General features: G+C 44.1%; 1 protein-coding gene across 2 annotated transcripts in view; it reads left to right on the forward strand.

Moving 5' to 3' along the window:
• The first annotated feature begins 2,587 nt into the window (after window positions 1-2,587).
• Window positions 2,588-12,342, forward strand: part of Unc5c (unc-5 netrin receptor C) — a 310,807-nt gene continuing 301,052 nt past the window's right edge. For both annotated transcript variants that reach the window (XM_090356786.1, XM_090356787.1), the window contains exon 1: window positions 2,588-3,082. In XM_090356786.1, the coding sequence (XP_090212912.1) occupies window positions 2,959-3,082 (124 nt within the window). In that variant the 5' untranslated portion in view covers window positions 2,588-2,958. The remainder of the gene's footprint in view (window positions 3,083-12,342) is intronic.

The raw sequence follows: 12,342 nt of genomic DNA on the forward strand, positions 1-12,342 counted from the left end.
ATTCAATAAAAATTGATTGACTACTAATTACAGGCTGGGTTCTAGATTATAGGTGATATAATCTTATTATAAATTATACTTGTATAATTTTGTAGAGTACTGATCATACTAGAAAAAATTTCCCTTGATAAACATCAGAGAATATGCATTTATAAGCATAAGTATATGCATACATACATAAAAATATTGCATACACATACACAAAATAAGTGCTAGAGCAAATCAAAACTTGTGAGCATAAATGAAGGTGGCTTTGGGGGTAAACTGGTCAGAGAAGGCCTCTCTAAGCAGTGATAGTGGAGCGCAGATGCAAGTGTTGTTAGCCTGCCTACTCTCAGGAGCCAATGAAACACGCATCATAGGTTTCCTGAAGAACAAAAATGTGCCAGTTAACTAAAATTGGCAGGAGGCTGGTACACTGGCATGTTTTGTCTGCAGCCATAGCTAACCAAGACGCTTGCGAGGGTGGTGAAGTCAGGACATTTGCTGGTGTGTTCCTTTTTTGTTTTCCTTCTCTAAGCTCTTGATCCTTTCCACTTCTATCTCTCTAACCCACTTCTCAAACCATTCTTCTGCCCTCTTTAGGCAGAATTTCAGTACTGAACCACTTTTTCCCTTATCTCTTTCTCACTCTCCCAAGTAAGACATTTCCTGCAGAAGCTGCTCTTGAGCACTTCAATGTCTCAGGCATGAGGATGTGATCATTTCAATCGCTTGTAATTGTACTAAACTTCGAGGATTTTTCCCAAGTGAGCCTTTTTGGATAATCAACCAGTATTGATTAAATACAAATTATATATCAAATTCTGTATTGAGAGCTGGAGGTGAGATTCTGCTTTCCAAGAGTTAAATTCTAGTTAGGAACAAAAAAAACCCTAAAGACAGATTTACAAAAGAATAAACGAATAACATTGGCAATTTGTGGATGATAGTGAGTATGAAGAGGCATATTTCTTTAGTAGAATTTGTTCAGTTATAATCACACCAGCCCCTTCTTGTGATATATTTAGAATAATCAGCAGGTTAGTAGTAGCCTGCCTGCATCACATAATATGGTAGTTATTGCCTATGTGCAAGTATGTAAATTTAAATGAATTAGTTAAATACAATTTAAAATTACCAATTCATAGCAGCTCCACTGTAAGTGCTAAATAGACACCAGGTTTGCGCGCTCTCCCTCCCTCTCTCTCTCTCTCTCTCTCTCTCTCTCTCTCTCTCTCTCTCTCTCTCTCTCTCTCTCTCTCTCTCTCTCTCTCTCTCTCTCTCTCTCTCTGTGTGTGTGTGTGTTTTCTTGGGACCAAGAGTTTGACACTTCCTTTAATATAGCATTTATTACTTTAAAAATGTACTAAGAAAGGGCCTTTTCTCCCTCCCACCGCGCCTCTGTGATTAAATTTGTTTTAAACCCATTCTTTTTCCTTTGATTATGTTATATTTTACCCACCCGTGCTGACATGCCCCCTTCATCCTTGTAGCAGGAACCAACCATCCTAACCGAACAGCCTCCTTCCTGCCTGCCTGCCTTTACACATGCCGTCAGGAATTTGGAAAATATGTCAGATGTTCCAACAGTACTTTGGGTCTCTATAAATTTTATTCTGCTTTCCTTTTTTATTTTTATTTTTTTTTCCTGGAAGCATTTCTCCTCCTGTTTTGCGTCAATACCTTGACATACTCCACCTCAGCCAGCCACACCGAGACGCACGCTAAGAATGCCCTGTGGAAGAGAGGAGTTTTCTTTCTCTCATCGCTTGGGTTCCCGTTCCATTTGCAAAGAAGGTCACACACCGACTCGCAAAGCTAGGAAAACAGTCTGATCGCGGCGGCGGCGGCCAACCCACATAGTGCACTGGGACCCTGAAGGCAAAGCACCGTGCCTTCTTCCCCATTACTGAGGGAGGGGGGGGACAAGTTCGAATCCACTAGGCTGAATCAATTTAAAAAAAAAATTAAATTAAAAAGCCATGAAGTCCTAGAGCGAGAGGCCAGTCTCAGGGAAATCTGGCTCCGGCTTTGCCCGCTCGGTGAAGCTGGCAGGCGGCGGCGGGGCTGAGCGCTTACTGGTCACAGCCAAGTGGCCAGCGGAGCGCTCGCCAGTCCAGTCTGGCTCCCCGCGGGAGGCAGGCGCGCTCTCCGGCGCCGAAGCAGCCATCTCTTCCTTCGGTGGTGTCTGTCGCCACGGCTGGAAGTGAGGAACACCAACGGCCAGCTTCAGCATCCGACAACGCTCTGGCTCCATCCTGAGCTTACATAAGGTGGGCGCGCGCTCCCGCCGCCGCTCGGCGCCCCCGCTCCCACCCCGTCCTCCCCACTGCCACCACCACCACCCCTCCTCAAGCCAGAGTTGGGCACCTCGGCGGGCGTGCGTGCGTGCGGGCGTGCGTGCGTGCGCCCCGCTCGGGGAGCGGACTGTCCTTGGCCCCCTTTGGCATCTCTGCGTCCCAGGGCGCCGCGTGGAGATTGGAGATCGAAGCCGCGTCCCGCCGCCCCCTCCCCCGCCCACTCCCCGCCCCCCGGCGGCGCGGTGGCTGCGTGCGTTCCGCGCGGGCGCCGGGACCCGGCGAGCACTCGGCGCTCGGCTGGCGGCGGCGGCGGCCGCCTCGCGCCTGCCTGGACTTTTCCCCCGAAGTCGGGGTGGGGGGAACCCCAGCCGCCCCGGGGCGGGCGACGACGATCAGACCGTCAGTTCCAAGGCACCAAGCCGCCGGGGAGAGACGGAGAACCCTCGGCCGCCAACTCTCCATCGCCGCCGTCTCCGGGGTCGGGGTGGGGGGCCTTGCCCCGGGAGAAAGTGGAGTGTGTGGCGCGCTCGCGGGTGGCCATTCCTCCGGACTGCTTCGGCCCGGGCGCGGATTCGGCTGCGGCTGCTGTTGCCTCCCATCCACTCCACCCCACCCCGCTGAGGCTTCGCCTTTCTCCGGGCCCCCACCGCGCCGGGCACCCCTCCACCCGTCCAGTATGCGGAGAGGACTGCGGGCCACGGCGGCCCGCTGCGGGCTGGGGCTCGGATACTTGCTGCAGACGCTCGTGCTCCCGGCCCTGGCCCTGCTCAGCGCCAGCGGCACCGGCTCCGCCGCCCAAGGTAAGGACGCGGCCGCGGGCGCCGGGCTGCGCGGCGACTTCTCTTGGTTCCGTCCTTCCCTCCCCTCCTCCTCCTCCTCCTCCATCCTCACTTCTCCAGGCTTCCCCGGCTCTGCCCGCGGGAAACCACTTTCCACGCCACTTTTCCAACTCGTCCACAAGCGTGGACGCTTTAGGATTTTCCATCTGTGGGCCAGGACGCAGGGGCCGCGCGGAGCGTGGACGCGTGTCCGTCTCTGTGCAGATGGCTGGGGTGGTGGGATTGGGGTTGCGGTTGGGGTGTGTGTGTGTGGGTGTCTCTTGCACTTTGGGCTCCGCCGTTGTCCACGCGGAGGTTTGGGGACACCCGTGCAGGCGCCCCGACGCGCGGGGCGCGTGCAGTGAGGTCACGGGGGGGGGGGGCTTGCCAGCCCTTCCCGGAGGACTGGGCCCATTCCCCGCCAGCACCCACCCGAGTGGCCCAGGCCCTTGTGGGCAGAAGCCCGTACCTCGCCCACCCGGACCCACGCTCCCAGCCAGGAGTGGGGGGGGGTCCGGGCCCGGGCACGCCGTGTCCATTCTCACCCTCTCCGTGTCCCCCTCCTTGCACCACCGGACAGAGAAACTTAAATCCCACAGGCTCTGAGGAGAGCGGCTGCTGGGTCACACCAAATCTGCACCCCATTCCCCCCCCCCCCCGCGTGGCTAGGCTGGGGAGACCGCTGACATGTCCGCGAGACGCGCGGTGGACAAGGCCAGCCCGGGAGGACACGGGCCGGAGTTGAGGATTGACATGACGCCGGGGTGGGAGCTGGAAGTGGTGGAGGCTGTAGCCAGCCTTTGGGGCCTGGTGAGATGAGAAGGGGTCAGGGCTGTCCTCCCCTGGGTCTGTCTCGGGTCCCCGGGGACGCAGGCGGAGTGGAGCTCTCACCTGGATCTTCTGGCTGGCTATGGAGGGAGAGGGAGCCTTTCCGAGGGTGGGGCGGGGATCTGGTAAGGGACTCGAGCAAGAGGCCACGCAGGGATCTCTCCACACACACTCCTACCATACCTTCTCAGATCTGGAGGGTTGGGTTAGACGCGTGGTGGCCCCAACTTCCCGAGGGACACTGGGCGGCCGATGTGTCTGTCCCTTAGTGATCTGGGGGAGCCCCGGGGGCCTGAAAGGCGTTTGGTGGGAGCTCTGAGGCCTGATGAGCATGGTGGGGTGGAGAAGTCAGCGATTCGCAAAGGTTTGTGAATTCAAGATAGCGACATCCCCGGGGGTGAATTTCCCTGTTGCCCTGCTAAGTGGCCCAGCTCATAAATCCTCCCTTCCTTTCTCCCCAGATGTCTGTGGTCCCCGAGGTTCTGCTCTGGTTTTCTTGGGCACATCTCCTAGTTCATCTCTCTGCCCATTTTGCAAGGCAGTCTCCACATTGGGGATGGGGGAAGGCTGTAGGTTTCTTGCAATTGGTAAGAAGTTCTCCGAGAGTCGGCTGTGGATGCCCAAAGGTGGACGTTTGGAATCCTAAGTGAGCAACCTGATGCTTAGTTCTGGAATCAGCCTCGCGACTCCCTGCTGAATTCTCCAGCTGAGATTGAGCTCCCGGAAGACTAAGCTACCAGAGTAGGAGGGGTGGGGGAAAAGACTGAAACCGTGGGGGAGGGGGGGCCGGGGTGGGACGACCAAGAGGGAACTGTTTAGGAAAGAACAAGTTAAAGTCCCCCAAAGATACCAAAAGGAGATAAGAGTCCTGCTGAGAGCCTACAACAGCCAAATTAAATAGACTGGGTCGAAAACAAAAAAGGATCGATAAAGATAATCAAACTGGGGAATGTAAGTGGATTAATATTGAAAGAAGAAGGGAAAAGAGATGAAAAGAAAAAGCACTCAAACGCAGGGAATGAGAGCTGCTTGCATCTTTTTATTTCCCTTCTTGTAGACCAGGCAAGGATTGATTCTGATCTTAAGTGGAGAAAGAAAACTCATTCGTTGGTAGTGTGCATTTCACTACAGCTCTTTTCCATCTACCATTTAGTTCCTCTAGTTCTGGATGAATCAGATTTTTGTTGTTGTTGTTGTTTAAATCCTATGGTTTGAGTAAAGTGCCAGTGGCTATATCCCAGGCTGCTCAGAGGATCATGATTTGAACCTAGCCTAGGCAAGAAAAGTCCTCAAGAATCTTACAAATAACCACCAAAAAGCAGGAGGTGGAGCTGTGGCTCAGAAGTTAGAGCACCTCCTTGAGATTATAAAGCTAAGGGACAGTACCCAGGCCCTGAATTCAAATCCCAATACCAACACACACAAAACCTCATATTGCCTGCAGAATTCAGTATTCTGTGACCTTCTTCTTTGTTATTGCCCATGTTCCTGTATTGTCTGGGAGATATCAAATGTGGAAAGCGCCAAACTCCAATATTAACTGCCATCATCATCTCTACTATCCATTATCCAGGCCTGTTTCCTACTGAAACACTGCTAACACTATCCTCTTCCATCATTAATTTTTCTGATAATGACTCAAGTCCTCCATGTCTCTTTGTCCTCACCTTGCAACAGAGCCAACTCTCACCTATAACCTCAAGGTGTCATTTCCTTGTTTTGAAGAGAACTCATCCAACCCCAGAGGACTGTTTTTATGAATGGAAATACATATGCAATTAAGATAGGAAAGTTCCTTGTACCACCTTATAATGTGAACGAGGCTTTAAAAATTTATTTTGGAGAAGGATGGAAGAATGTGATATTTGAAAATAGATGCCCCTTCAGTGATAAGTAAGGGGGAAAACCTATGATATTTAAGATAGAAATCCAGAATGTGTACTTTTTTTTTTTATGAGTGTACTGAGTTTTGTAACTGCTTTAAAGACAGGCAGCAGTCATTTTAAAGAGATCCTTGGGAAATTCTGTAAGCTTTAGGCAACAACTTTCTCCTTTCTGGCTGTGCTCTAATTGTTTCATTCCGGATTGCAGGGAACTCCTAGCTCCAGGGAGTTTGTGATGCTTCTGAGTTCCAAGAATGAAAGATTTCACTACTGAAGGCAGGGAGCTTATGTGTGTGCCTGTATGTGCGTGCGTGCGTGCGTGTGTGTGTGTGTGTGTGTGTGTGTGTGTGTGTGTGTGTGGCCTTGATCAGTTTGCTTCTGAAATTGTGCCTCCTGTTGATTAATATATTCTATCTGGTTTACAGAGCATTGATATTCTGATTATCTAGCACCAACTAGTGTTATGAGTGTTAACACCTCCTAGAACAGAACTGAAAGTCACTGATGACTAGTCAGACTTGAGAGAATTCTCTATGATCTTAAATTAATTAATAGTTGTTTTAAAACAAACAAATAACACAGCCTTGCCTAGAATATGGTAAAAAGAATTCCCATGCCTTTAGGCATGCTGGTGTTTTACAGATATCATTGTCATTGTGGACAACTGAATTTCATTCTAATTGTATCATATATATTTCCATGATAAAGACAAATTTATGAGACCACCAAATGTGCAATAAGGAAAAAGTAGGCAAATACATACTGGTTCAGAAAAATGGTGTTTACGTTCAAACTTAGAGAATGGCTAAAAGTCTGCAGTGGACAAACTTTGCAAGCAAGTGCACAAAAGGAAGAATCATGGCCAGGTATGATAATGTACACATAACACCAGCACTTCAGAGGCTGAGACAGGCAAGTCTCAAATTCAAGGTCGGCCTGGGCTATGAAGCAAGAACTTTAAAACAAAACAAATAAAAAAACAACAAACACGCAGATAACTAACAACACAAAGATCATTGATTATAACAGGCATTTCTGAACACTGTGACCTGCTGTATGCTGGGTGGGTTCAGAGTTAAACAAGACTGCATCCTGCTTGTCTCCTATTGCACTTTGGGAACTGTCTGTGATCAGAATTCATAGTGATTACAGTCCTGATCTATTTTAAGCAAACTCCCTAAGGATGTGGAAAAGACATGAGCTCCAGTAGGCAGACACTTTTAGCTTATTTAGGATTTATTGTTGAAACTTAAATACAACCATCCTCTAATGTATGCTGCATTCTCCAATTAGTGCAACAGCAGCGAGAGATGCTCTATTAGTCCTTAACTGCATTTAGCACTATTTCTGATTTAAGTCATGGCTTTGCTGGAGCAGCAGAGGGAGTAACTCTCAGAAGAAACATTAACCATGCAGGTTGCAGCTACTTCTGGAAGGAAGAGAAGGAATAAAACCAGTGGGGATAAAGATTGAGCAAATGCCAGGGTCCTGCCTTGCAGTTTCAGCCTAAATCTTTTTTTAGTTGACTTTTGCATCCGTGGCACTTAAAAATAAACCTGCTCCTATCTTTGTACCAATTGGAAACAGAGGATCTCATGGGTACAGTATACTATTGGAAGAAAGCATTCAAAGAACAATTATTGTACTCTCATTCTGTGTCCCAGATCCTGTGCTCTGTATTAGGCTTCAAGGAGACAGCCTCCTCCTTGAGAAGACAGGCTTGCAAATACATATAGCATAACTCACTTTCTGAAATCTAAATATGGGCACGAGTGGTGGTACTTTCTGGATTCAGGCCAGGCCAGGAGTTTTGATGTAATGGGAGAGGGTTGTGAATTCTCTAGATAGAAGTGATTTAGTTGAGAGTGAACTTTGCTTTAGTTTTTCTTTCTTTTTCCTTTTGGTGATGAGAGCGGGAGTTTGGGGAAGTATAGATGGTTTTCTACGAATGTAGGATGGACTGGCTTTATACTCTAGACCCTCCTCCTGCCTCTGGCTCCAGAGTGGCAGAATTATACCATGTGAGATTTTCCTGAAACTATATTTGCATTGTGCCTACAATGGTAGGTAATTTACATTGTTGAAAATAGGATTAGATTATATATATTCTATATATCCCCTCTTTCTCTACATATGTATATGCTTATATGCAATCTATATTTATTGTCCATCCATCTGTCTTCTATTTATCTTACCTAGTATTGGAGAGGCACATTCAAAGAAGGGCTTTTAATGCTATTTTTAGTACTATTCCTCCCACTCTATCCATTAGTACAAAGAATACCAATGGCTCATAATTTCTTCTTTCAATTCCCATTAGCTTTGTGAGGATGGATCAATTACTTTATCTCTCTGTGCCTCAGTTTCCATACATATAAATTGAAAACGATGCATAGTATAGGTTCTATAAGGATAATTATTATGGTGTATATATTGGTGAAGGATTGCTGGAGCCAGCTGGCAGTGAACCAGAATTCCTGATTTAGGGGGTGAGGACTTGGAAAAGAACACAAGAAGCAAACAGATGGGGTCCAGAGGTCTACAGCTCAAGTCAGTAGCTCAAGAATGTAGCCTAAGGCAAGCTTAAGACTATAGCCTAGGGCTGTGAGCTTAAGACTGTAGCCCAGTTTATTTTTCAGTTCCAATCTTAAATACTTTTTCTTAAAAACAGGAAACTGCCAGGGGTTGCATTCATATGTTAAACAAGAAGCAGTTAGCATAGCCCAAAATCATGCTAATAGTTTATTTCCTTGTGTACTCAGCTGTGCAGGTCCAAGGTCACTCTGACCCCACACTGGGTCCCCAACAAGGGTTGACTATGTGGAGATTGTCCCAGTATTAATCAGTTTAGAAATCTTTGACAAAAACTCAGTGCCATTTTTAAATGATACTTCTTTGAAGTGTTATTAGTGCAATACAATAGTGAAATACAAATGTTTCCTTTCCCCCGAGTTTCTAAAATGAAATCCAGTGACGGTTGTTGCAAGTACTTTTTTAATATCCAGATTTATGGAGATTTTAATAGAAACATTTTATAGTTTGGTGAGCTAACAGGATGGGAGTATCACAAGGAATAAACATTTGTCTATTTGCTCTACCTGTTTGGAAGAATCAGAGAGTCTGTGCCTTTCCATTGAACATCATGCATGTGTATTATATTGCAAATATTAAAGGAAGATTGAGTTTTGATTTGAGAAGTCTTCTTCAGAAGTTTCTTAATGAAGTTACAGTGTAATTTGTCATTCTGCACTTCACTTTCCGGACTGTAGGATACAAGTTGAAATACATGCAAGAATGTACCAGCTGTTCTAGATACCTAGGACATACCTAATCCTCTGCCCAGAGAGACTCACAAATGCGCTGTAGTGCCCAGGTGAAATGTCATGTGTGAACACTCCAGCATTTGGGGTACACTCTCTTTCCATGAAACAGCAGACCACATCTCATTGCCACCATGGCAAAGAAAGGAGAGAGGGAGAAGAGTTCTTATTTTAAAGGATAGGCCTTAGAACAAGCATTTGAGCGCATGATGTTGGTTAGTCAGATTTAGCTCCAGAGTTGTAAGCATTATTTATCTGAAAATGTTGTAAGGATGGGGAGGGGGTCAGCGTACCTTCATTAATCATTTTGTCATGGGGCTTCTACAGCTAGTTTCATTTCTCAGCAATTATAAGAATTATAAAATGCCTCCTGTAGGCATATACATATTATTTCTTCTTCTAAGGAGACTAGAGAGAAATTTCCTCAGCCCATTTAACAAGTTTATTGATGATTGCTAACATTTTTCATTTTTAGTCAATGTCTTAATTGATTACTTAATCATGGACTGCCTGAATTTAACTATAATACATTGTCCTCATAGTTTTTTTTTCTATTTAGAAGAAAAACCTTATGGATGAACATTTCTCTCCAATAAAAATAAATAGATGTTTCCATATTAAAATGGATTGTGAGAGTAATTTTAGTTGAATTATAAAGAAAAATAGATCTTAGGAGAAAAATACTTTTTTTCCCTCCAGAACTCAAGGAAACTAGCATGTGTAATAATATAAATGATTAATTTACAAATATGGCATTCACAGATATTTTGAATTAATTCATAATATGCATGTTCTTACACAGTAAAATTGCAATGTATTAGAGTAGATGGTGTAGTTATATCCAGTTAAATTCCAGACGAGAAAAAATAATTGATTTTGGACTGGTGTGTTCTCTATAATTTGAGTTAGTTTATGAATTTGTCAGATACTTCTTTCTATTTACATTCTTATCTATTTCTGCAACTTCAAGCACCTAAAACATCTTTTTAATGGCTAGTTCAAAAGTTTTCCTTAAGAAATGGCAACACTGTTATAGAAACTAAGATGATAGCTATCACAACTTTTGTTGTACATGGTTTTCAAAGACCTGTGTTACTTTTAATCCCAAACAAACAAAAGCCTAAATTACTGCCACAACAAAACATTATGATTGCTAAGATTGGAAAGTAAATAGTGGTAATGTCTCTTAGAGAATTGGGTCTTTGTGATATGTAGTCAAATGGGAATTTAGTTTGGGGTAAAGAGTAAATAATATATTGTATCTTCATTTGAATGTGGAGTTTACCAACATATACATTATAACCATGCAGTGGAGGCCATCATGTTTAGTGCCTAACAATCTTGAAATCATTCTAAATAGAGCAGTAATTAGGCTACCTATCATTTTCTCCCACAACTTTCTATCATTATTCTAGATCCCCGTAAGCCAGGGAAAGATTATAAACTTGAAAATATGTTAAGAATCCCAGTTTGAAGATCGAAAGAAGCTGATAGGCACTCAGTCCACTCCAGCAATTGTATCACAATCTTCTCTCCCACAGGGCCTGTGTCCTGGTGCAAAACCATTCATTTCAGTCATTCTCAGAAACTGGGGAAAACCAGACACGCCCACCCGAGTCATTATCTGTGTTATTCAACAGAGAGATCTCAGCTGAATGTTGGTCATATTAGTCAACAGGCCTTTGACATAGAACTGTCATCTAAATAGTGTCTTGGTTTACATTTACTGCAATTAGCATAACATGTCTATTTAGGATGCATTTCACAAGACCACATTTGTAAAAGTAATTAAGTCTGGATTAAAAAAAAAGTCTACTTTGGCCAGATGTACATTTCCTGTAAGAAATGTAGAATTAAATCAGTGGCCATACTAATATCATTCAATGATCATTAAAAAATGTCCTGACAATTCCCCAGCTACTCTGCTAAAGATTGTCTTTAATAACAACAGTACCGCTGTATCTTAAAACCAAACTGCATATAAGGAATTGAATTCTGTTAAGATTACCTGGGAGTTTTAGGAACAATAGTCCCTCTTCCTCAAAGGTTTACTTTAAGTGGAATTTATCCATAATAAAATTAAGATGCATAAAAAATACATGGTATCATTCAAAGTCTATGCTTGGACTTTGTGTAAGAGCATACATATTATGAATTAAGTTAAAATAATCACTTTTATATATGAATGAAAAAGTATAGTTTACTTATGACATGCAAAACAGAAAAAATGGCTAAAAATGTGATCACATTGGATAGCTATTTCATGAAGCAAGAGGATGGGAATCATTTTACAGGAGTTATTCAAAATGGTGATCATGAGAAAGACATATTCGATTAAATAACTATAAAATTATTTTCTAGGGAAATGTTAGGCACATTCTTAATGAGATAAAGAATCACAAGGAGTATAAAATACATTTTAATAATTCCCTTTTGGAATATATTTGCTTGTAACATCTGTACATGTGCACGCATTTGTGTGTGTGTGTGTGTGTGTGTGTTTGTCTGTGTGGTGTAACTTTTCTTGTTTTAGGAGAAACAGTTCATTTTCAGACTTAGTAATAGCCTCAGAACACAAATGAATTCCATTTATAACAAATTCATGAAGGTAATTGTAGACAAGGGAATCAGATTTAATCACTGGTTTCCCAGTGAAAAATTACATCTTACTTTAAGCAAAAAAAAAAAATTGCCTCACCCTCATGTGCAGAAGAGAGATGTCTATATTCATTAAGTGTGGCTTATCTGAGAGACAGAAGTTTTGTCATGTTATCTAACTAAGCTCCAGGTTCACTGGCTTATTCCAGTGAATAAAGGAAGTGAAGGAGAAGTAGAGGGAAGCAACTACAGTTATTTTCCTTTAGTCCTTTGGTCAACTGTAATTCATTGGCCAGAGAAGAACATCCACGTTCAGGAAAGCAGGGGTAAAATACTCTAGAACCCTTTCTTTCTTCATGTTCTCTAGGACCTAGGGTCAGCTTTGTCATGGTAAGTGACTTCCAGTAGATACCTCCTGTGTGCTGTGATCAGAGACATCTACTGTGTCATTCTTCTTGACCAGAATTCAGTGATGATTTGTTTTAACCTTTTAATCAAATGGAATAAGGTTTGATTTCTTTTTCACCTCTTGACTCCTTCAGTTACCACATTGGTGGCTTTATTTCCAGGATTATCCATGATATCCTTTATTTAAAGTGACAAAGGAAGTTAA

This window comes from Megascapheus bottae, chromosome 23 (genome assembly GCF_031878675.1).
Source record: "Megascapheus bottae isolate mThoBot1 chromosome 23, mThoBot2.hap1, whole genome shotgun sequence".
Taxonomy (NCBI): Eukaryota; Metazoa; Chordata; class Mammalia; order Rodentia; family Geomyidae; genus Megascapheus; species Megascapheus bottae.